This window comes from Propithecus coquereli, unplaced genomic scaffold (genome assembly GCF_000956105.1).
Source record: "Propithecus coquereli isolate 6110/MARCELLA unplaced genomic scaffold, Pcoq_1.0 Scaffold18, whole genome shotgun sequence".
NCBI classification, from domain to species: domain Eukaryota; kingdom Metazoa; phylum Chordata; class Mammalia; order Primates; family Indriidae; genus Propithecus; species Propithecus coquereli.
In genome coordinates, this window is record NW_012142745.1 from 808,813 (window position 1) to 834,382 (window position 25,570).

Here is a 25,570-nt window from a genome sequence, read left to right on the forward strand (position 1 = left end):
ATATACAAAAATTTTCAACTTTACCTATAATAAGATGAAGGCAAACCAAAACTACATTAAAAAAAACATTTCTTACCTATAAGATTGACAAACACCAAAAGTTTGATACCATCATGTAGTGGAAAGAGTATAGGGAAACGAACTCTCAAACATGGCTCAAGGGCATGTAAACTGCTACAGAGCTTTCACACTTTTAGATGTACCTGTCTTTTGAACCAACAATTCTATTACTAGGGATTTATTTCACACACATATTTGCACATGTGTAAAATTACAAATATAGAAAGATATTTATTGCAGCATCATTTGTACATATAAAGAAAATATTGGAAACAACACAAATGTAAATCAGTAGGATACTGATGTAACAAATTATGGTCAATCCATGCATTGGAATAATGTGTGGGGTTAGCTTTTTTTTTTGTTTTTTGAGACAGAGTCTTGCTCTGTTGCCTGGGCTAGAGTGCCATGGTGTCAGCCTAGCTCACAGCAACCTCAAACTCCTGGGCTTAAGGGATCCTCCTGCCTCAGCCTCCCGGGTAGCTGGGATTACAGGCATGTGCCACCATGCCTGGCTAATTTTTTCTATTTTTTGTTGTCTGGTTAATTTCTTTTTATTTTTAGTAGAAATAGGGTGTCACTCTTGCTCAGGCTGGTCTTGAACTCTTGAGCTAAAGAGAGTCCTCCTGCCTTGGCCTCCAAGAGTGCTAGGATTACAGGCGAGAGCCACCATGCCCGGCCAATTTGTGGCTTTAAAAAAGAATGATACAGCTCTATACATGTTGATATACAACAACTTCCAACATACCTCAGGGCCTTGTCATTGCAAGATTAGAGTGTGTTGCTTTGAGTTACAGCTGGCAAAAAGTGGAAGGCAGAATTCCAGGGGTAAATTAGTCATTTAGGACCACTTTCTCATTAGTGGCATTTCCCATTTTCAGAAGAGGAAGCTGAGAAGCTGAGTGATAGATCCTCACATGGCTGGGGGAAGAAAAGCTGGAGTTCACGATCTCTCATGTCTGAAATTTGGGTTGGAACCTAAAGGGATTAAGGACCGGAAATACACTAACCCTCTAAAGAACTGCAGCTCAGCCTCAAAGCATCTCACATCTCACTCCTGAAATTGTACTAAGGTGGTCCTGGATTGTTAGTGTCTTCAGGAAACTGTCAGAGACAAAAGCAGGCCTTTGGTTGCTCATACCTGTAATCCCAGCACCTTGGGAGGCCAAGGTGGGAGGATCCCTGGAGGCCAGGAGTTCAAGTTCAGCCCAAGCAACATAGTGAAACATTGTTCAAGGTATTAAGCTACCTGTAAACTAGCTATTTGAAAGGGACCCAAATCCTAGAAGTCCTAGGAAAGGAGAAAGAATGGGGAGAAGTAATGTTTTAACAGATAATGGTGAAAAAACTCTCCAAACTGATGAAAGACATTCAGCCACAGATTCAAGAAACTAGGAACCCTGGGATAAATAAAAAGAAATCCACACCTAGCCACTCAGCTGTCAGTCTAATCGTTTGAATTTAAGGTGCTCTTTTTCACTCTGGCAGGCTACAGATAACCTATTTTTCAATGCCCTTAGAACCTGATTTACCATCCAGCTGAGTCCTTCATTCATGGATTAGATAATCTCTGACCCTGTGTTTATTTTATATTTGCATGAGTCATGTTTTTAACTTTTTGAAAACTATACTTTGTATATACGTGAAATAAAGGATTCATGAGACAATACTATTTCTTCTTGCAATAAGTTTTCTGTACTATTTTATTCTTTTCATTTTATTAAAAATAACTCTGGTCACAACCCACTAAATCTGATCTCGACCTGCAGTTTAAACACCTTGCCTTAGCAGACTGGGCAGGAAGGGGTGTGTGGGGGAGAGTTACATTTAAAAAAACAAAACAAGGCCTGGAGCGGTGGGTGGCTCACGCCTGTAATCCTAGCTCTCTGGGAGGCCGAGGCGGCGGATTGTTTGAGCTCAGGAGTTCCAGGCCAGCCTGAGCAAGAGCGAGACCCCGTCTCTGCTAAAAAATAGAAAGAAATTAATCGGACAACTAAGAACATATAGAAAAAATTAGCCGGGCATGGTGGCACATGCCTGTAGTCCCAGCTACTTGGGAGACTGAGGCAGGAGGATCGCTTGAGCCCAGGAGTTTGAGGTTGCTGTGAGCTAGGCTGACGCCATGGCACTCTAGCCCGGGCAACACGGTGAGACTCTGTCTCAAAAAAAAAAAAACCCCAAAACCACTAATCCTTAAATTTGTTTCTTCAGCTTCACCTTTCCAGGAATCAGATGCCTGTGGCCTCGCTCAGCCGCTCAGCCCTCGGACTCCGGGATCAATCCGGGAGGCCGTTAGGAAAAGTCTGCGGCAGTTTGGCCTCACTCAGCAGCAGGGACGCGAGAGCCACGGGGCGGGGGCTATGGCGCTTTCGGGTGGCGATCGGGCAGGCCGGCCGGTCTCCCTGGGTGGGGCCTCCGGGTCTTGGAAACAGTCTGGGCTTCCGAGAGCGTCGCTGCATTCCCGCCCAGAGTTCAGACAAAGCGAAAAGTTCTTGAGAGTCCGCGGCGGCGCGGGGTGGGGATTCGGTGGCGGCGGCGGCCACGGTCGGAGCGCTGTGGGTCTCCGAAGTCACCCTGTCCATCTCCTGCCTTTCCCCGCGCCAGGGGCTTCCAGCTGGAGAAGGTGGCTGCTGTGTGTTCGTAAGATCCTGCTTTGGAGGGAGCGAGGGCCGCGTAGAAAAGTGACCAGGAAGAGGCTTGTCTGGACCCGCCCCGAGCCACCCCGGCCTTTAAACCCGCCCCTGCCCTTCTGTCCCCCCGCGCCGGTCCAGGTGCTCCGCGCTCCGATCAGAGGCGAGTACGACCCATGGCTGCGCTGAGGTGGACGCTGCTGGGGATGCGAGCGGCCGGCCGTGGCCTCTGCCCACGCGGGGCCAGAACCAAGGCCGCTATCCCTGCCGCCCTCCCCGCGGATAAGGCAGCCGCGGCTCCCGTAGCCGGGCCTGGCGGCAGGCGGCGACTACGAAACCCAGAGGAGCTTCCAAGTGTGGGGCGGCTGCGCTTCTTATTTCAGCTGTTCGTGCAAGGCTACGCTCTGCGCCTGCACCAGCTCCAGGTAACCCAGCAGGATCCTCGCGACCTGGAGATCGGGGTGGGCACAGGGACAGAGAGGCTGAAGATGGAGGGGGTGTTGGACAAAAAGTGAAGGAACCGAACTGGGGACTCACTGAGTCTATGACCGTAAACTGGAAATCTGTAGGGACAATTGGCAAAGTGCAGACAGAACACTTGGGCCGAAACGAACAGGCCAATGAGTGGTGTGAATCAGGAGGACACCAGCAACGAGGTGACTTGGAGGCTGGACTTAAAGTGGACAGAGGTTGGGAGAGGAGTGCGCTGTCTTAGGAAGAGAATGGCAGCTGCGTGTGTGTAAGCTGACAGACGTTACAGAATCCCTATTTAATTCTGTGGCGATATTGGCTCCCACAAACTTCTTCCAAAGGAAATAACTTCAGGAGGAGTACAGAGGCCTCTTAAAAATGTGCAAGGTTTTCCTCTTGGGGGGGAAAAGCCCCAATATTGCTTCTCAGTGAGTGAAAGCAAAATCATAGACAGTAAGGAGAGGGTGCATTTTTGTTATGAAGACATCAGTGTCCAATAGGAAGGCTTTACCCAGTGGAACACAGAGATGGGACAGGGATGGACGGTAGCCCACTGCCAGCTGACAGAGGCTGGAAGAAACCCAATGTTGACCAACGTTTGTTAAGTTGGAGAGGTTTTAGGAAATGAACCAAAGGGATTCATGTGGCCTCTGTCTTTCTAATGATGCTCAACAAATATTAATGCACCTACTATGTCCTAGGTATGATTCCAAGTGCTGGGATTCCATGAGATGAGGTCCTTGCCCCCTGCCCTCATGGGGCTTATATGCTCCTTTGAGGAAGATGGAGGACAAAGAAGTGAATAGATCAATAAACAGTTAACTGCAGAGAGAAGACTGTGGGGGAAGAAGCTGCTCTAAGCTTGAGGGAAGGATGGGGCCTTTGATCCATTGGTGCCCTTTGCAGGGACATTTGGCTGTCCTATCAGTGACTGATAGGAGCAGGAGGAGGCAGGTCTTGTGTTGGGTTGGCTGACTGTCTGTAGGCCTCGTGTCTGTGCTGTGGAGGAGGCAAGCTGAGGAGGAGCTGTGGGGACTGGGGACAGGGCAGGCCCTTGAGGACAGCCTTCAAGGCCATGCTAAGGGTCCAGGTTCCTTGGAGGGGCCGGGGTGGGCTCTTGAACATTCAGGGGGTGAGTGAAGATGGCCTGTGAGAACCACTGTCCAGGTTTTGGTATACATGGTAGAAGAGGCGCAGAGGGTCTCAGGTGACGAATGCTCGGTGTGACAGCATGCAGGATGGAGAAGATTGGAGCCACACTCCACAGAAAGCCAGACTGGGGGTTGAGGATGAGGGGGAAAATGACTATGAGGGCGTGAAGGGAAAAACTGACCACAACTAGGGCTGCATCCTCTGTACCTGTCCAGGTGGAACAGGGTCTTCTGGGACCTTCCCTGTTGGGCTCATGATTCTGAGCCTTGGAGGGGCAGATACATCTTGAGAGGTGGTTAAAAAATCACTCCCTGTGGCCCCAGTTCCTCTAGCTAAGAAACCAGAGTCTTGTTAACTTCCCGTGTTTGATTTAACCTTTACAAATGTAAGGGGCCCAATGAATGTCCCAAGAGTGAGGACCAGGATTTCTCAGGGGGAGATTTGCTCAGGATTATCTCTATAGTAGCAACTACCAGGGAAATTCTAGATGGCCTTAGGAGGAGGAAGAGGAAGCAGGAGAAAGCTAGGAATGTGTGGCCTTTGAAAGGGAAGCCTAGGGCTGGAATTTAGGAGAGGCCCCTGGTTTCAGTCCTTGTATCCCAAACATCTTAGGTCACATGAACCTGGGCCGTCCCATGGGAAATACATGATTAGTCCTCCCCGCTACATGTAGCCGATGTGAGTTAATAAAGAGAGAGTATTGTACATCTATAAAACCCAGTTAATAGCCCTGTTGAGGAAGAGGGTATGTTTCAGTGACCCACTCACTTTCTATCAGTTAGAATTTGTTTGGTGGCCACTTACACTGGCTGAAACTATAAAGCAGCTAGCTTTATTATCTTATAGAAAGGAAAACTCCCATAGTTGAGTGTCCTTTAGATGTAATTTGCTTTAGAGATTCATGAAGTTATCAGAGCGACATCTTTGTTTTTCTGCAGCTCTCTGGGCTCCGCTGTCTTGTAGAAGTTGGTTGACTGGCTTGGCCTGGGTTAACTGCCTATCCCTGAACCCATTATAGTGGCCAGGAGGAGGTGGACACACCCTAATTAGCTTAGCTGCAGGCAGACTTACTCCTAAAGTTGGGGTTGGAGTCCCTCCCCCCCAAACCAGGTGGCTACCACACCAAGGGGAGGAGGAATGGGTGTAGGGGCAGCCCACCACAATGTCCCCTCTACCCTCACTTGTCAGAAACTGCATTAGCACACATAAAAGTAATAAAATCAGCTTAGGGCTTAAGGGGGTGGGGTAGGAACAGAAACGTATAAAAATCGTACTACTCCATAAATACCAGTGACTTTCTCTTTCCTAATGAAAATAATGTCAAGAGTGCTAGAAAAATGAAATTTGAACATGTTAAAGTGATACATAAATTTATATTAACTTTACATCTTTCGAGGATGGTGATCCTGGGAATGATGAGGTATCCATGCTGTAGCTCTTACTGTGGACCACCTGAATTGGTGGGCCTTCCTGTGCCCCGCAATGCCCTGTGCACATGTGTGTCATTTCATGTATCGTGTTTCTTGTCAGCATCTGTTTATAAGGCTTGGAGATTGTGCTGTGAAGCTCTGAGGGCTGCCTGTGTTTTTCCCACCTCTGTCCCCTGTCAGGCACAGTCTTAGGCACAGGGGAGGAGCTGCGAGGGGTATAGCTGGAGTGGGTTAGTTATTGAGGGTGCAGGTTCCTGATAAAAGGATGAATTTAGCCCACACCCACCCACCACATGTTTTCTTGCCTTTCTGCCTTCCATCATGGGATGACGCAGCAAGAAGGCCCTCGCCAGATACGAGTTTCTTGACCTCGGACCTCCAGAACTGTAAGAAATAAGTCTCTGTCCTTTATAAATTACCCAGCCTCAGGTATTCTGTTATAGCAGCATAAAACAAACTAAGATGAGAGATCAAACTCCCAAGGACCATAATACTCCATTACACAGTTATCTGTTGCTGTATAACAAACTAGCCCAAATCATGGTAGATTAAAACAAGAAATATTTTGTTCTATTCATAATTTTGAGGATCAGGAATTCAGTCAGGGCACAGTGGAAATGGCTTATTTCTACCCCATGATGGAGTAGGGCTTCAGCTTGAATGGCTGAAGATGGCTAGGATTGCTCACATGGGGCCATATGCCTGGGCCTCGAATCTGATTTTGGCTGGCTTGTCACATCTTCTGGGGCTGGAACGGCCAAGATAGCTTCTTCAGTGGCATAATTGGTGCCTGGGCTGGGTTTGGCTGGAACAGCTGATATTCTCTCTCTCTTTATGTGGTTGCCTGGGCTTCCTTACAGCATGGTAGTTGTAGGATAGTCAGACTCCTTATCTGGTGCTGGCTTCCCCCAGATTGAAGGTTCTAAGAGACAGAAAGTCAAAGTTGCCCTTTTCTTAAGGCCTGGGCCTGGAAACTGGCCCAGCATCACGTCCACTGTATTCCACTCATCAAAGCAGTTAGAGAGCCGCTGAGATTCTAGAGGAGACATAGACCTCACCTTTTAATGGGAGGCATGCCAAAGAATCTGTGGTCATCTTTAATCCACTAAACTGTTTTCCTGGGATTCTGGTACTTAAGGAGAGAAATTAGTGACTGCATTACTGGACTTCTTGGTGTGCCAGGACCCAGAACCAAGGAGTAGAATTTTATGGAAGGAAATTCCATCTAGGCCTTGGAGAAACCTGATTGAATGTGCTTCTCTGGTGCCTCTCCATTAGGTTAAGTGTCTCTCTCCCTTGGATGTGAAAGATAAAATGTTGCCTAATTCTTGCTGTTTGACTCCCCTCTTATGGATTTTGTAGAGACCACCCTCATTCTGTTAACACATTCTTTCTTCAGTTTGGCTAACACGTTTGATTAGATGGATTTTCTTTCCCAGCACTCATGTTACCATCAAGCCTTCCAGAGATTATCCTCCAGTTACTGTGACTGGGCTTGAGTGTTTTCCAGTGCCATCTAGCAGACATCTGTAGGTTGTCGTTGAGGCTGTGGCAGATTGCCCTGAAGCCTCAGGGATGGAAAATTTGAAACTATGTATTAAGGCCAAAAATGTATGTGATACTAATTTAGCAATTGCACTGCCTGAGTTTTATCTTACAGATAAACTACTGTGGTCAAAGAAATTTTCAGGAATATTGAAGGTAGCATTATTTGTGGTTAGGGAAGATTAGAATGACTTAAACATCACCTAGTAGTGGACTAATTAAATTATGGTATATTTTTAGGCAACCATTAAAAAGAGTAGGGATAGATCTATTGTACTAATATGAATTGCCTGCTAAGAGATGGGAAGAAATTAAGATGTAAAACTATGTAATATGCCATCACTTGTGGATAAAGAAAGAGTATGGGGCCAAGCACAGTGGCTCATGCCTGTAATCCTAAGCACTTTGGGAGGCCAAGGTGGGAGGATAGCTTGAGGCCAGGAGTTCCAGACTAGCAAGAGCAAAAGCAAGGCCCCCATCTCCACAAAAAATAGAAAAAATTAGCTCATGCTTGTAGTCCTAGCTACTTGGGAGGCTAAGGCAGGAAGATTGCTCCAGCCCAGGAGTTTGAGGTTGCAGTGAGCTTTGATGCCACCACTGCACTCTTGTCTGGGTGACACAACAAGATTCCAAATAAAAAAAAAAAGATTAAAAATTAAAAAAAGGAAATGTAGGGTATGTATGCATCTATATATATGTTGGTATATGCATAAAATAACTGGGAGGACACACAAAAAATTGGTGACAATGGTTGCTTCCAAAGGGGCTTTGGGCTCTGGAGGTGAGAGTTAGGAGGAAGACTTACTTTCCATTGCATACCCTTTTGAACTCTGAATTTTAACAGCGTGCATGTATTTATTATGTTTTGCAATTTTAAAAAACAACAAAAGCAAGAGAATCAAGAGCAGGAGATAAAAGGATGGCATACCAAAAGCATCCTGTCCAACATAATATTTGGGGGTCTTTTGATACCACTTCCTATTTTGTACCCCTCTTTGGCTCTGGGTCCTCCTTTTTTTTTTTTTTTTTTTGAGGCTCAAGTGATCCTCCTGCCTCAGCCTCCCGAGTAGCTGGGACTACAGGCATGCGCCACCATGCCCGGCTAATTTTTTCTATATATTTTTAGTTGTCCAATTGATTTCTTTCTATTTTTAGTAGCGACGGGGTCTCGCTCTTGCTCAGGCTGGTTTCGAACTCCTGAGCACAGACAATCCGCCTGCCTCGGCCTCCCAGAGAGCTAGGATTACAGGCGTGAGCCACCGCGCCCGGCCTGGGTCCTCACTTTTGAGAGCTGCCTCTACTTCCTCTCTCAGCACTGCGTCCCTTGCTGATCATCCACTCCTTGTTCCTGGCCTGTTGTCATTGTTCTCTCCAGCTAGGTCTGACTTGTAGACAAAAGTATGCTCAGCTCCCTGAGGTTTGCCTCTGGATGTTGTGGTTTCCTGAGGGCATCCCAGGCAAAGCCTTTTCTTGGATCACTCTAGGATCTTCCTCTACCCTCATCCTATTGTTTCTGTAGGTTGCATTAAAACAGACATCTTTCTGATTATTAAACTAATGGCTGCACGCATCCACAAAAATGTCCTTTTGCAGCTTTGTTTGTAAAATCAAAAATTCAGAAACATGTTAAATGCCCATCAACAGGGTAAAGAAATCGTGATATATTCATGTAATGAAATACTACTATACAACAGTCATCATGAACATGCAAGCTGTTTTATGTATCAATATGGATAACTCAAAAGCAGAGTTGAGTACAGAATGATATGTACAATAGAATATCATTTTTATAAATTAGAAGCCACACAAAAATACTATAGGTTACCACTGGATACATGCATACATTTGTATGTGTATATTAAAATTATATGTGTATATAATATTGACAGAAGGCTTCACTTCAGTTTCAGGGTAGTGGTTGCTCTGGGGAGGGAGAGCAAGGGACTGGGGAAGGATAAGAAGGGGAGTTTGTATCTGATATTTTTCACTTAAAAAATCTTTGAAGCAAATATGACACATATGAACATTTCTTAATTCTGAAGGGTGGAGTACATGGGTGTTTGTAACATTATTTTCTTGAATTTTCAACATCAAAATATTCATAATAAAAAATATAAGTACTCCTGCTCACCATGAGGCCAAACGGTGCCACTGGCTAGGTCAGATCTTGGAGGAGATCATTAAAGACAAGGTGCCAAACAAGGAGAACCTGGGAATGCTGCTAATTATTTAGCGCCTCCTGTCACTTGTGTGAGGGGGTTGGGGTTGACTCCTGATGACACTTTGGCTGCACCGGCACAAGGCTATCCCGGCTGGGTTTCTCTCCACCTTTGACCCTTCTCTCTGACATCTGTCAGCACAGATAAAAGAGTGGCCTGTGCCTGAAGTTAGTCTCTCCTGTTTATCCAGCTGGAGGCTGCCAGCTTTTAGGGCTGTTTTGTTGACGCTGGCAAAAACAGTGCTTGGTGTTTGTGAATTCACTTTTGTCCTCGGGCTATTAGCTTGCTGCTTTTGTGTTGTTTTACTATGCATGAGAGTCTCCCTAAGGAGCCTACTCATCGGTAAACTTAATAGGCCTCTAAATAGGACAATAGAACATCAAAATGCAGTATCATATAGGGGGGGTGGATGTCAGGTGATTTTAACGTTCTGGGTTTTTTTTTTTTTTTTGGTAACACCTTATGGAGATCTAATTGTATACCATACAATCCACCCATTTAACAATTGAATGGTTTTTGGTATATTTGTAGAGCTATACAACCATCACTCTAGAAAGAAACCTGGTATCCTTTAGCAGTCACCCTCATTCCTTCGTCTCCCCTGGCCGCTGGTGATCACTAATCTACTTTCCGTCTCTGTGGATTTGCCTATTATGGACATTGCATATGAATGGAATCATTCAATACGTGGTCTTTTGTGACAGGCATCTTTCACTTAGCATAATGTTTGTAAGGTTCCTCGATGTTGTAGCATGTTTTTGTTTTGTTTTTTTTTTTTGACACGGCGTCTCTCTCTGTCACCTGGGCTAGAGTGCAGTGGCGTCGTCATAGCTCACTGGAACCTCCAATTCCTAGGCTCAAGCAATCCTCTTGCCTCAGCCTCCTGAATAGCTGGGACTATAGATGTGTGTCACCACACCCGGCTAATTTCTCTATTTTTTTGTAGAGACAGGTCTCACTCTTGCTCAGGCTGGTCTCGAACCCCCGAGCTTAAGTGGTCCTCCTGCCTTGGACTCCCAGAGTGCTTAGGATTACAGGCGTGAGCCACCATGCTCAGCCTTAATGTTGTAGCATGTATCGGTATCTCATTCCCTTTTATGGCTGAATAATATTCTGTTGTAGAGATATACCACAATTTGTGTATTCATTCATCCATTGATGGATATTTGGGTTGTTTCCACTTTTTGGCTCAGTGCAAGTTTTTGAGTTTTCACAGTATCCACAACTTGGAGCTGACTTTCCTAAATTTGTTTGCGTTCCCAACTCTGAAAATCTGAAGGCCGTGGCACTTCTCTACAGCAAAAATTGAGTTTATGTGCAACCTATTGCATAGGATTTCAGCTCCCCTCCCTGACTTCCAGCCTGTGCACACCCCAGTTCACGACCCCTTGCCTTGGATGTGGATTAGCGCCTTCCGAACACCATACCTATAATCTGCTTAATGGCTGCTGGAGCTGCCTTGGGTTATCCACCCTTAACATCTGGGCTAGCCACTGTGCACCTTTGTGATGAAATAGTAATAGTAATATAAATCCTTTTTTAACCAATGAGGAAATAAATGTTTTTAATTTAAAATGTCAGGACTTTTGACATAGAGGAAATAAATGTAAGTTCACACGTGTAAGACAAAGCCAAGGCCTGACAGATTCAACTAGTAAAGGTAAAATAAGCCACTTTTAGATTTAGACAGTTTATTAATTACATAGACAGTGAAAAGAAGAACAAGCCAAAAGTGCCAGCTCCCCAAGATCCCTGTCCCATATAACCAAAAGGACAACATTAAAATACAAGGGGACAGATGACCACAATGGAAGACACAGCTGAGGGGTTATATATTCTGCAGCTCTTTTCTGAGGAGGGTGGGGCAGAAAGCTTATCTCTCATCAAAACCCAGGAGGGAGGCGATGAAATTTTGTCTCATGACAGCCTCCCAGGTGACAAAGGAAGGTGAGTGGGAAGTGACTTCATAACAGCCATCCTTTCATGTTCCAGGAGGATCACAGTGTTCTGCCAGAACTCATCAGCTGTGGTTCAAGTCTTTGTATGCATGGCCGTGCAAGGTTGCCAGATTGGGGCCATTCCCTTACAGCTCCACCAATTGTCAGGAGCATAGGCTACCCCTATCAGATACTCTAATTTTTTTTTTACTTTGAAATATTCAGGGGGTACAATTGTTTTGGGTTTTGTTTTTTTTTTTCTTTTTTTGAGACAGGGTCTCACTCTGTTGCCTGGGCTAGAGTGCAGTGGCGTCATCATAGCTTACTACAACGTCAAACTCCTGGGCTCAAGCAAGCCTCCTGCCTCAGCCTCCCAAGTAGCTGGGACTACAGGGGCATGCCACCATGCCTGGCTAATTTTTCTATTTTTTTTTTTTTTTTTTTTTTTTAGTAGAGATGGGGTCTTGCTCTTGCTCAGGCTGGTCTCGAACTCCTGAGCTCAAGTGATTCTTCCACCTCAGCCTTCCAGAGTGCTAGGATTACAGGTGTGAGCTACCAAGCCTGGCCACAAATGTTTTTGTTACATGGATAGCTTTTATAATGTTTTAGTCAGGGCTATAAATGTGCCTGTCACCCAAATAGTGTTCATTGTACCTGTTAGGTAGATTTTTACCCCTCCCCTCCTCCCCAGATACTTTAATTAATTTTACTGATAGAGGCTTGTACCAAATCTTTTGTCTTAGGCAATATGAGACAAACCGTATACAATTATGACCCCTGTAGGCTAATAAGGACTACTTAGAGGACAGACCACTGCCAGGCTTCCCATGTGGAGTGTAACTATAGCTGTTGGCAGCTGCACATACACCCTCAGTTGGCCCATGGGAAGTTCAGGGCAATACCATTGTCTATTACTACCTGTGCTGAAGAGTTTGGAGCAACCTGTGACAAATGTACAAGAGGCTGGCAATAACAGGATGAGACCAAAGAGATCAAATCAATGTCCAGAAAGTTCATCTTGTTCTGTTGTCTTTAGTGGAAGCTGATCCTTTCCGAAGTCTGTGGCAGTTGGAAAGTTTCTAGGAGTTCTTAGATTCAGATTCCTTGTTGGCCAGTGGTCAAGTTGAGGGTGGTGGCAGCAGTTTGGGTTAGATGTCCTATAGATGAGAGCTGAGAGTGAGCAGTAGTCCCTTCCTCCACCCCTGACCCGCTAGGGTTGGCCCTAATGTCCTGCAAACCACAGTGGTGTTCTCCTTCCACAGCCATGTAATTAGCATGACCAGTCCCTACAGCCATCACTTCGCCCTTCTCCCCAGTCCCCCTCATGTCCTGCCCACATGTGTGCTCTGCTTTGTCCCCAGGTGGCTTGGTAGTTTCTTCCTCATATACCTTGTACCATCCTAGAACATCTCCCACCCCCTGACGTGTGGGCCACATGGAGACCATCTTAGATGTTGTTACTATATGTATATATATATAAAATCATTATCATCACTATCCATGATTTCCCAAGACCAGCAAGCATAGCTGGTGGCAAAAGAAGCACCAAGTTAGGGTCATTCATTTCCTGACTCTTCTTGCTACTTGAAAATTCCAGTAGCCTCGTTTCCCAAGGAGTAGGCATAAGAAGAAAAATAGGAGAAGAATTCATTATGGGTTTGGGTCTCTTACAGCCAATCAGGGCCTCTTCCCACCTCCTCAACCTCATAATTAAAACTGTGTTTAAAGGGAGCTACCCTTCTGGTGAATTGCCATGTTTACAATCCAGACTGACTTTCTTAAGCACGTGACCAATGGGAGCTAAGCCTTGATCGTCCAGTTACCTTCTTTGGTTTCTCTGTTCCATCTGTCCCTGGTACCTGCCACCTGGGGATGGTATGGGGCTTGAAAGATCCAGCCAATATGGGTAGCTGCCCATTGCTGGGTACTTTTTGCTATAAAGGTGGCACCATTGTCTGACTGGATGGTTTTAGGGAATCTCAGTGTGTAACATAGTCATCTAAGGGTCCTTGAATAATGTGTTCTCCAGCTGCTCTGTGGATGCAGATGGCAGTGCGATACCTTTAAAAGGTATCTACTGCAGCCAATGCCCAGTGGTACCCTTGAGAGGATGGCAGAGGACCTATATAATCTATTTGGCAGGTTACATCGGGTCCAGGATCCTTCACTATGTGCCTCGATGTTTCCTTTACACGAGCCTGTATAGTTTGCAATCTGGGCATATTTGACAGGCTTTGTTGGCCTCATGTACTGGAATCACTAGGCCTTGTTTTGGGACCCAGTCTTGAATTGTGCATGGATTACCATGCCCTGTGCAATGGGTGTATCCGTGTGGCTATGGTCTGACCGGCTTGTTGATTTCATTGTTGTTTATCTTAAGGAGACTTTTTCCACAGGTATCCACTTGGATCACAAACAGGGGTGTGGGTCTTGTGTGATCTGCTGCCATATGTTCATCCCTGAAGTGGCTGAGACTTGCTCATCCAGTCTTCCCACTGCCAGGCACCAGCCCACACCGCCATCAATCAGTGAAAATGTAACAAGGTGCATTTGGGGGGTCTTTTCTAGGGCTGGTGCCACAACTCACAACTCTGTCCATGGAACAGAGCTCTCTTTCCCAGGCAAGTTTCAAACGGTTTTTGTTGGGGACGCACAGCACCAGCCCAGTACCCCCCACAGGCCTTTAGCTTAGCTGATCCAGCCATGAACCCGGCCCAGGCATTGTCAGGAACCTCAGTGCACCGAAGGCCCCAAGAAACCTGAGGTGCTGGCATAGACCCTGCATCTGAATCAGCACATCTGGAGGGGGACTAACTATTTTACTTCTTTCCAGGACATACCACTTGCCCTTAGTGAGGAGTGCTTGTTAGGCAATACCCATTTTGCTGGTGTTCTCATCTCTGCCCATCCCATGATAAGGACGTCAGGGCAAAACAACACTTTGCTTTGTCAGCCTCTCAATGTCCACCAGTGCTCAATAACAAGCCAGTAATTGTCTCCCAGAGGGGTGTTCTGGGTGGCGATGTCAGGCAAGCTCGGTGTTCAACACCCTAGATGACAGTTGCCTAGTGGTGACATCTTTTTGCCACAGGCCTCATTCTGCATAATTGCTAGTTATCGACTCGTGTAGCACAAAACGCTCATTAGGGCTGGCTGGCCCTCATGGAAGGGCAGTCTGTACAGCCTGCTGGCTAGTTTCCTTAAGCGTGTTCGTTGTCTCTAGCAGTTCTTGGATCAAGGCAGTGATCTTTTCTCCCACCCACCTCTTCCCTTGGCATCCTGTACTGCTTTACTGATACTGTAGGCCTGAGCTGAGAGAACTGGGTGGGCTCCTGGTGGCCCACTTGACCCCCTTCCACTGTTCTAATTGTGGCACTTCCCCATTACGAACAACCCTTACAGTCAAGAGAAGTATTACACATACTTAACATATCCATTTCCACAATACATTGTACTGGCTGAGAAAGGCTCACCTGCTGTGATCATTTATTTTATGTCAACTTAGCTAGGTGTTGGCACCCACTTGTTTGGTCAAACACCAGTCTAGATGTTGCTGTGAAGATATTTTTTAGATGTGATTAACATTTAAATGAGTAGATTTTGAGTAAAGTAGTTTATCCTCCATAATGTGGGTGGGCCTCATCCAATCAGTTGAAGGTCTTAAGTGAAAAGATTGAAGTCTGCAGAACAGGAAGGAATTCTGCCTCCCGACTGCCTTTAGACTCAAGATTGCAACACTGACTTCCGCTGGAGCTTCCAGCCTGCTGGCTTGTCCTGTAGATTTTAGACTCACCAGCCCCCACAATCATGTGAGCCAATTATGTAAAATAAATCTCTATTTATACATACATCCTCTAGTTTCTGTTTCTCTGGAGAGGACTGATGAATGCACCTATGAAATCACATTAGTCCATTGCCCAAGCCAAGAATGACTTTTAAAGTAATTTTTTGACTATTCCCATAGGTAATTTCTTGGTACCTCAATGACTTGTGCCCCAGTGTCCGAAAAGGATGCAAAGATTTGACAACCTTGGTTGCCATCAAGTCCCCAACACTCCTTGGCCAGTGCATAAGGCCTCTGGGCCTCTGCCCTAGTCCTCGTCATCTTGAAGGGGGTAAGATCTGGGTAGAGAGGTGGTGGGAAGGCACTGGATCAACACCAGTCCCAATAGCACAGACCTCAGCATGGGGGTCCAGGTCCTCTTGGTCCTCCCCCTGTTGTCCACAGTAAATGCCAAAGCTCACTGGGGATTCATGTTGTTACAACCTGGAGCTTTAAATTTTTTGTCCCTGTCATGGCTCGATAGCAAAAGAGAATTTCCCTCCTGGGCAAACCACTAATCTCCTCTTTTGGGGCCCCCTGGCCATAATTGCCAGGTGCATATGGTCCTATAGTCTTGCTGTATATTGAATGTTTATGTCCCCCCAAAATTCATATGTTGAAATTTAATCCTCAATGTGATGGTATGAGGAAGTGGAGCCTTTGGGAGGTGATTAGTTTATGAGAGCTAAGCCCTTATGAATGGGATTAATGCCCCTTGCCCCTTCCGCCATGTGAAGACACAGTCAGAAGGCACCACCTATGAACCAGGAAGTGGGCCCATATTATACACTGAATCTGCTGGCACCTTGATCTTGGACTTCCCAGTCTCCAGAACTGTGAGAAATAAATATTTGTTGTTTATAAGCTACCCAGTCTATGGTATTTTGTTATAGCAGCTCAAACAGACTAAGACAAGTCTGGACCATCAGTTGGTCTCCTATTCTCTGTATATTAATTTGCTCAGGCTACCATAACAAAGTACAGTAGTCCTCTCTTATCCACGGGTCATACATTCCAAGACCCCCAGCAGGTGCCTGAAACTGCAGATAGTACCGAACCCTATATATGCTATGTTTTTTCCTATACATACATACCTATGATAAAGTTTAATTTATAAATTAGGCACAATAAGAGATTAATAACGAATAATAAAATAGAACATTTATAACAATATACTGTAATAAAGGTTATGTGAACATGGTGTCCTCCCCTTCTCTCCCCCTTGCAAAGTATTTTATTGTAGCTGGGTGTGGTGGTGGCACACGCCTATAGTCCCAGCTACTTGGGAGGCTGAGGCAGGAGGGCACCGGAGCGGAGGAGTTCGAGGCAGCAGTGAGCTATGACCGTGCCTCTGCTCTCCAGCCCGGATGACAGGACAAGACTCTGTCTCTTAAAAAAAAAAAATCTTACTTGACTGTGCTTGCCCTTTTTCTTGTGACGAAGTGGGGTGAATGAAGTGGGCATTGTGACTTATTAGGTTATTATTGATCTGCATTCCTGAATCCATGTCACCATCCTTTACTTTCAGTAAATGGCTTGGTGTCACTATTTAAGGGGATTCCTTGATGAAGTTTTTGTAGCTCAATGCTTTCTGGTGCAATGTTGCCATCGATCTGAAGACATTTCTGGTCATGTGTTCCACCCACAAATTAAATGCCTTTTCCATTTGTCACCCTTGCTTCAGTGCAGTGACATGATCATAGCTTACTACAGCCCCAAAGTCTTGGGCTCCAGCGATCCTCTTCCCTCGGCCTCCCAAAGTGCTGGGCTTACAGGTGTGAGCCACCACACCCGGCCTTTCTTTCCTTATTAAGTTGAGAACTTTCACCTTTTCACTTAAAGGAGCACTTTAAAGCATCTCTTTGCAGATATCTCATTGAGATATCTGCGGGCTATCTGCATTGCCAGCATCACTACTCTTGCACTTCGGGGATATTATTAAGTAAGTTAAAGGTTACTAGAAGGCAAGCACTGTGGTACTGTGACAGTGAATCTGATAACTGAGGTGGCCTCTAAGTGACTAATGGGAGGGTAGCTTTTACAGCATGGAGACATTGAAAGGATGACTCGTGTCCTGGGCAAGACGGGGCAGGATGGTGTGAGATTTTCTCATTACTGGTAGCCTACAGGTCACATGTGGCAGTTTACTTGAAAAGTAAACAGGCTTCTATATTAACAAGCCTTAAGGAAGTCTTGTGATTCACAGTGGCATCCTGCCCCCCAGTAAAGAAACTTACTGCGAATTCCTCAAATTGTTGATATACTGATTAATATATGACCTACTGACATTGAAAAGAATGCTGATGTATTTCTGAATTATGAAGTTTTACTGATTGTCTTTTTTTTGGGGGGAGTGGGGACAGAGTCTCTCTCAGTCATCATGGGTAGAGTGCAGTGGCGTCATCATAGCTCACTGCAACTTCCAATTCCTGGGCTCAAGTGATCCTCCTGCCTCAGCTCCTGAGCCACAATGCCCAGCTAAGTTTTCTATTTTTAGTGGAGACAGGGTCTTGCTCTTACTCAGGCTGGTCTTGAACTCCTGACCTTAAGTATCCTCCTGCTTTGGCCTCCCAGAGTGCTAGGATTACAGCATGAGCCACCACACCTGGCCTGATTGTCTTGCGTGTGGACATTTTAGCCTGTATGTTGAGATCTGTGTCCAATGATTGTAAACTCTGCATTGTACCCATCACTGAAGAAAGACACACCTGGTATGAGGAGTCCCCCTCCCTTCTCCTAAACTTTCCTGTAAAAGCTTCCAACTTGTAACGGACTCCAGAATACTCCCAACTTTGTTGGTGCGTCTTCCCGGGTTGATCCTCACATTTGGCTTCCAATGAATGTTTATCAAATTATTTCTGCCTCAGCAGCCTTAATTTCAGTCGACATTGCTCAGAACAGCAATTTAAAACTTATGAACTTTTTATTTCTGCAATTTTCCACTTAATATCTTAGGACCAAGGTTGACTGAGGAAAGCAAAACTGAAGAGAACATGTGACTACTGTGCCACAAACAGAGTGGCTTAAACAACAGAGATTTATCGTCTCACAGTTCTGAAGGCTAAAAGTTCAAAATCAAAGTGTTGGCTGGGTGGGTTCTTTCTGCGGGCTGTGAGGGGAGGATCTGTTTCAGGCCTTGCTTCTTGGATGTGCGTGGCTGTCTTTACGTTCACATGGCATTCTCTCTGCATAAATGTGTGTCTGTCTCCAAATTTCCTCCTTTTATGAGGACACTGGTCATATTGGTTTAGGGCCCACCCTAATGACCAAATTTTAACTTGATTATGTCTATAAAGACCCTATCTCCAAAAAAGGTCACATTCTGATGTACCGGGGGTTAAGACTTCAACATACGAGGCTGGGCGTGGTGGCTCATGCCTGTAATCCTAGCACTTTGGGAGGCTGAGGTGGGAGAATTACTTGAGCCCAGGAGTTCCAGTCTGGGCAATAGTGAGACCCCTGGCTCTACAAAAAATTAAAAAATTATCCAGGCGTGGTGGCACATGCCTGTAGTCCCAGGAGGGGACTTAGGAGGCTGTACTTAGGAGGCTGAGGCAGGAGGATCCCTTGAGCCTAGGAGTTGGAGGCTGCATTGAGCTATGATCATGCCACGGCACTCTACCCAGGGCAATAGAGCGAGACTCTGTCTCAGAAAAAAAAAAACCAAAAAACAAGACTTCAACATATGAATTTGAGGGGGACACAATTCAACTCACAAGACCCTTCTTAGCCTGAAGGACATTTATGTTGGCCTGCGTTTTCCAGATTCTATCTCTGGGATGCAAGAGAAGATTTAGTCACCCCCATAAGCCTGGTGGTGCCCATTGAACAAACCAGTCAGTCTGAACCTGAATGACTAGTTCATCATTTGGGTACTCACGTTTTCCATTACAAATCCAGGCTGGGGTTACAGTGGCCTCAAGGGAAGTCATAGTTGTCATCAAGGGTGCTTGTCAGAGCATGGAAACCCATCTCGGGTAGACCGCTGTTTCTTTATGGATATAAAGACCTGCTGCCACTAGCCCTCATCTGTGCTCTTCCTCCATGCTCATGTCATCAACAAAAGTGCTCATGGCCAGGATGTAAGAGCGGTCCTCAGTGCATCTCTGAGGGACTGAATGCCTTTGATGACAGGGAGTATTTTACCAGTGGTCACAGCCATAGGTCTGAGCGAACCAGTGTTGCTTTCCCAGTGATGAAGAAGGGTGAGGAACCACAGACTGCTTCTCCTAACTTTATCAGACCCTTCCCCTTCAACTGTAGACACCAACACAACTCATCAATGGTCAAAGACGCCCCTGTCCCTCCTGTCACTAAACACATCAGGAACCAGGTCTGCCTCTGCCCGTAGGGATCCTGTTCCATACCTTGCTAGTCAGCCTCACGGGTCTCGCTGTCTTTTTTCCAAAAGGGTGTTGTGACCTTATCAGCCCCAGGGAGAAAGGGGTTAAAAACCTCACGTGTAGTTGATCTGTCAGGAGCAGGTGTGGCAAAAAACCCCCACGGTGTGGCCTGTTTTGCAGGTACAACTTTTGTGTTTTTATCTGGTGAACCACAGCGGTTTCTCTTTGTCAGAGGGGTTCAGTGTTGTGACTCCACCTACATTGTTTGGGGACAGTTTACTCGGCAAGCAGCACCCCAGCCCCAGTCCTTTGCAAACTGCACGTCAGAGGCATTTCCCTAACACTTCCTAAACACATTTAGATACTGATTAACGCATTTTGCAACAGTACACAGGAGGGATCGGCTCATGGGCCTCTCAACCCATACAATCAGTTTTGTGTTTGTTCTTGCTTCACTGCAAATTCTTTCCTCAAACTAGTAGACGAAAAGGTTTTAACACAGGCACTCCAGGAGTTATACAGTAACTGGAAGCTCGGGGAATCCCGGGGCAGAGGGGTGGGAGCAGCTCCACCAGCAAGCGCAGCTCTGTACTTGCTTTCAGCGTTAAGTGGCTGTTCACTCGGCTTCAGCAAACGCAGGTTTAGCAACTTAACACACAGTCAAGAGGCTGGTTTCAATGCTGCCTGTAGCTGCTTGATCTCCAAAGGTTCATTGATGTTAATAGAATAGATAGGACTGTGGGAAAACTCCTATTCCTCTGTCCATAAGACTGCAGGAGTCTTATGCCTCCTACCCTGGCTTGCACAATCCCCTAGTGGGAGGGCCCCCACCCACTCCACTGCTCACCCACTTAGGCGAGAGCATGCGTGCCAGTTCCCTGGAATCTATGTTATCTCCTAATCTGGCTCTCACGGCCCCTTGTTCTCAGAAAGGGCATTGTAACTTTACCAGTGCCACGCTGGGAACCAAATACACCAAATTCACACATAGTAGACAAGGCAAGGCCAAGGCCTGGCAGATTCGTCTGCTGAAGATACAAGGAGCCACTTTCAGATTTAGACAGTTTATCACTTACACAGTGAAAAGAAGAAGGCAAAGGTGCCAGTTCTCCAAGATCTTTGTCCCACACGTCCAAAAGGACAACAACAAAACACAAGGGGACAGATGACTACAACGCAAATTGTGGGGTACCCCCCCTTGCTGAGAAGCCCCTGCCAGACTGCAGCTAAGGGGTTTTATGTTCTGCAGCCCTTTCCTGAGGGGGGCAGGGCAGAAAGCCCAGAACCTGGAAGGTGATAAGAAGTCTTATGACATCTCCCAGCCCAGTGGGGACAGGGTGGCGAGTGGGAAGTGGGAGGTGGCCTTGTAGCAGCTCCTTATAGGCCTCCCATTCTTCCATGTTCTGAGAAGATCTCAGGGCAATCCACGGTCAAGGCTCAGGGAAGGCTGGGCCCAAGCCCTTGTGTGTATGGATACGTGGAGGGTGTTAGGGGTGCTATGGCGAAGTCACGCAGCCTGGTGGTGTTGAGTTGGAACTAGACAAAATCTCCAGCCAAGCAGGCCTCGACCCCTCATCTGATACTGCCAGCTGAGGAAGACTGAGCTGAGATAAAAATGCATGGCGATGAGTCGGGCACTTTTTTTTTCCTACAAAAATTATCTTTGTTTTAAACAAAAATCACATAAATATGAGTTACATGCTTATTTTGTGATTACATACCACATTTATGAGAAAATGCCACTTAGTTGAAATAACTTGCAGAAGTAATACATGTTTATTAGAGAGAAATCAGAAAATATAAAGGAACAAAAAGAAGAAACTTCAGCTCTTCCATAATCCCAACACCCAGCACATAGCACAGTGCTTAGTACCCACAGATGTTTAATAAGCATTTGTGAAACACACAAATTTCACAAATATGCTCATGATCTTGGTATAAGTAGGCTTTGTCTGCTTTCCCCATGTGTCATCTACATATATATGTTTTTATAAAAATGAGAGCATACCATACACTCTTTTGTAACTTTCCATGTTTACTGGAAAATAAAATATGAATATCTTTTTCAATAAACACACTTCTTTTTTTTTAAGAGGGGAGTGAGGAGGGGGATTCAGTTTCTTTTTTTTTTTTTTTTGAGACAGAGTCTCATTCTGTTGCTCTGGGTAGAGTGCAGTAGTGTCATCGTAGCTCACTTCAGCCTCAAACTCCTGGGCTCAAGGGATCCTCCTGCCTCAGCCTCCTGAGTAGCTGGGACTATATGTGTGCGCCATGATGCCCAGCTAATTTTTCTGTTTTTGATAGAGATGAGGTCTCACTCTTGCTCAGACTGGTCTTGAACTCCTGAGCTCAAGCAATCTTCCTACCTCGGCCTCCCAAAGTGCTAGGATTACAGGCCTGAGCCACAGCACCCAGCCAATAAACACACTTCTGTAACAATTTTTAATGGCTGAATAGTGTTCCATTGTATGGCTACATCAGAATTTACTGAACCCTACTGTTATACATTTAGACTTTTTTATGTATTATTTAAAGCTTTGATAAATATATCTGCCTCTAAATACTTGTGTACATCCTCAATTATTTCCTTAGAATAAAACTCCTAAACTGGAATTGTTGTGATAAAGTATTTTTGGTCAGGGCTTTGATGTGCATTGACTGCTGAATTGTCCTCCAAAAATGTTACAAAGACAGTAGTTTTGCATGACAAAGGGCATTCTCATTAAAAAAAACCACAAAACTCTGCAAATACCACAGTTGCAAATGGTATGTCTTTGTGACATATATTCTGCATGTCCTTATTTGTGAGAATGAATATATTTTCCACATAGATTTACTATTTTTATTTCTTCTTTCATAAATTCACTATTTGTGTCCTTGTGTCTATTATTCTAACGGGTTTTTAAATAGTGTATTCATCCATACTTTCTTCTTGTCTTTTTGTAGTTTCTTTTAAAATCTTTATCCCATCTGGGATTAATTTCTGTGCATGATGGGAGGTCCGCGCAAGGGCGTCTGAGGAAGGGGTCATGTAAGGAGCAGGAACGGAGCCTGCACTTGGCTTGCCAGGGGCTGGGCTGCAGCTGCACACACCCAGAGTGAACACTTCTTTCTAAGTCCTACTTAAGGCACTCTTTTGGCCAGCAATGAACATGCATGTGAGTTCTAACGATTCTATATTCTCCCCCCAAATAATCAACTAGTTGCTTAAATGACATCTGTTGATTTGTCTGTTCCATCTTATTTAAAACTAGTCTAAGATGTCAAGAAAGTACTTTCGTTCTGTGACCCTTGCTCCCTCTATCTGCTGATTATTCGTCATTTACTTACTGTAAGGCTTTTTCTTGCTCATTTGCAGACCTTTGAATTGATTCTCAGGATGCACAGATTCCTGCTGCTTTTTGCAACCATGTTCTGGCAGCTTGTCAAAGGTGAGGAAGCCTTCATGTTTCTGTTCACGCTTCCAGAAGGCTGCCCACTACCAGCTTGTTGCTGGGAGAAAATACTACTCCAGTTCCTGTAAAAAAGAGACACTCTGCCAGTGCATTGTTCAGAGAGCAGATAAATAAGTGAACCCACACCCCTCCAAGCATGCTTTTAAATCCAGGCCTGGGACCCGATGATGAAACCTTGGAACCAAGGATGGTTCCTCAGTCCCTTCCTCTTCTCTTTTTTCTAGAGATAATCTTTTGTCCACAGCAGAGTTCTTGCTGAGGCTCTGGAGGTTTTAAATACTACACATTTCTTCTAAGCTTAAACAGGAAATGTTTTTGAGGTGAGACTAACATCACATACAATTAATCATGTTAAAGTATATGATTCAACGGCATTTAGTGTGTTCTCAATGTTGTGCAACCACCACCTCTCTGGAGTTTTAGAACTTTTTGCATACAGCCAGTTGATCTTTGACAAAGCAGACAACAATATACACTGGGGAAAAGAATCCCTATTCAATAAATGGTGCTGGGACAACTGGATAGCCAGATGCAGAAGAATGAAACAGGATCCGTATCTCACACCATTCACAAAAATTAATTCAAGATGAATAAAATCCTTAAATGTAGGACATGAAGCCAGAAGAATTCTAGAAAAAAATGTTGGAAAAACTCTCTAGATATCAGCCTAGACAAAAGAATTTATGAAGAAGATCCCAATGGCAATCACAGCAACGACAAAAATAAATAAATGGGACCTGATCAAATTAAAAAGCTTCTGACAGCCAAGGAAATAATCAACAGAGCAAATAGATAAGCAGCTTACAGAATGGGAGAAAATATTCGCAAGCCGTACATCTGATAAAGGGCTAATAACCAGAATCTACGAAGAACTCTAGCAAATCAGCAAGAAAAAATCAAACAACCCCATTAAAAAAGTGGGCAAAAGACATGAACAGAAGCTTTTCAAAAGAAGATAGACAGATGGCCAATACACATATGAAAAATGTTCAACGTCACTAATCATCAGGGAAATGCAAATTAAAACCACAATGAGGTATCACCTTACCCCAGTTAGAATGGCTTTTATTAAAAAGTCCAAAAATAACGGATGCTGGCGTCAATGCAGAGAGACAGGAATGCTTATGCTCTGTTGGTGGGACTGCAAATTAGTACAACCTCTATGGAAAACAGTATGGAGATTTCTCAAAGAACTAAAAGTAGACCTACCATTTTATCCAGCAATCCCTCTACTGGGTATTTACCCAAAGGAAAAGAAGTCATTTTATCGAAAAGACACCTGCATTTGAATGTTTATTGCAGCACAATTCATAATTGCAAAGATGTGGAATCAACCCAAATGCCCGTTAATTCATGAATGGATTAACAAAATGTGGTATATGTATACCATGGAATACTACCCAGCCACGAAGAAGGATGACTTAATGTCTTTTGCAACAATTTGGATGGAATTGGAGACCATTATCTTAAGTGAAGTATCCAAAGAATGGAAAAACAAACACCACATGTACTCACTATTAAATTGGAACTAACCAGTGAGCACACATGTGCATAGAGGGAAGTATAACCCAATGGAAATCAATCAGGAGGGATAGGGGAGGAGGGGATGGGCTAAAATCTACCTAACGGTACAATGAACGCCATCTGGGTGACGAGCATACTGACTCAAACATTAAAAAAGCAATCCTTGTAATCAAAAACATTTATACCCCCATTATACTTGGAAATAACAACAACAACAAAAAAAACCAACAATTTTTCAGTACTCCAGAAAAACACCCCATACCCATTATTTAATCACTCCTCATTGCCCTCTCCCACCACCCGCTGGTAAACATTAATCTACTTTTTGTCTCAATGGATTTGCTTATTAAGAAAAATCATATAAAAAGAATTATACAATCTGTGATCTTTTGTGTCTAGCTTCTTTCACTTAGCAAATGTTTTCAAGGTTCATCCAAGTTGTAGCATAAATCAGTAGTTTGTTCCTTTTTATAGCTGAATAATATTCCATTGTATGTATATACACGATTTATCGATTCATTCACTGATGGTCATTTGAGTTGTTTCCACTTTCTAGCTGGTATAAGTAGTGCTGCTATAAACATTCACGTACAAGTCTCTGTGTGAACATGTTTTCACTTCTCTTGGTTATATAAGTAGGAGTGGAATTGCTGGATCATGTGGTAATTCTATCTATGCTCAGCTCTTCCAGAAACTGCCACACATTTCCACAGCAGCTGCACCCTCTTTATATTCCTGCCAGCAATGAACAGGGTTCCAATTTTGCCACATCCTCACTAACACTTTTTATTTTCTGTTTTGTTTTTTTTTCTTTTTAAGCCTAGAGTGGGTGTGAACTGGCTTTGATGTGCGTTTCCTTAATGACGTTGAACATCTTTTCATGTACTTATCGGCCATTTGTGTACCCTCTTTGGAGAAATGTCTACTCAAGTTCTTTGCCTATTTTAAGATTGGGTTTGTCTTTTTGTTGTTGAGTTGTAA

The 25,570-nt window shown here is 44.7% G+C and overlaps 1 protein-coding gene across 1 annotated transcript in view; it reads left to right on the forward strand.

The window, feature by feature from the left end:
• The first annotated feature begins 2,605 nt into the window (after positions 1-2,605).
• The window catches only part of LOC105808833 (sterol 26-hydroxylase, mitochondrial), a 33,107-nt gene continuing 10,142 nt past the window's right edge, over positions 2,606-25,570 (forward strand). Inside the window, exons 1-2 of the mRNA XM_012642593.1 lie at positions 2,606-2,683; positions 2,832-3,115. Of these exons, the coding sequence (XP_012498047.1) occupies positions 2,867-3,115 (249 nt within the window). The 5' untranslated portion in view covers positions 2,606-2,683; positions 2,832-2,866. The remainder of the gene's footprint in view (positions 2,684-2,831; positions 3,116-25,570) is intronic.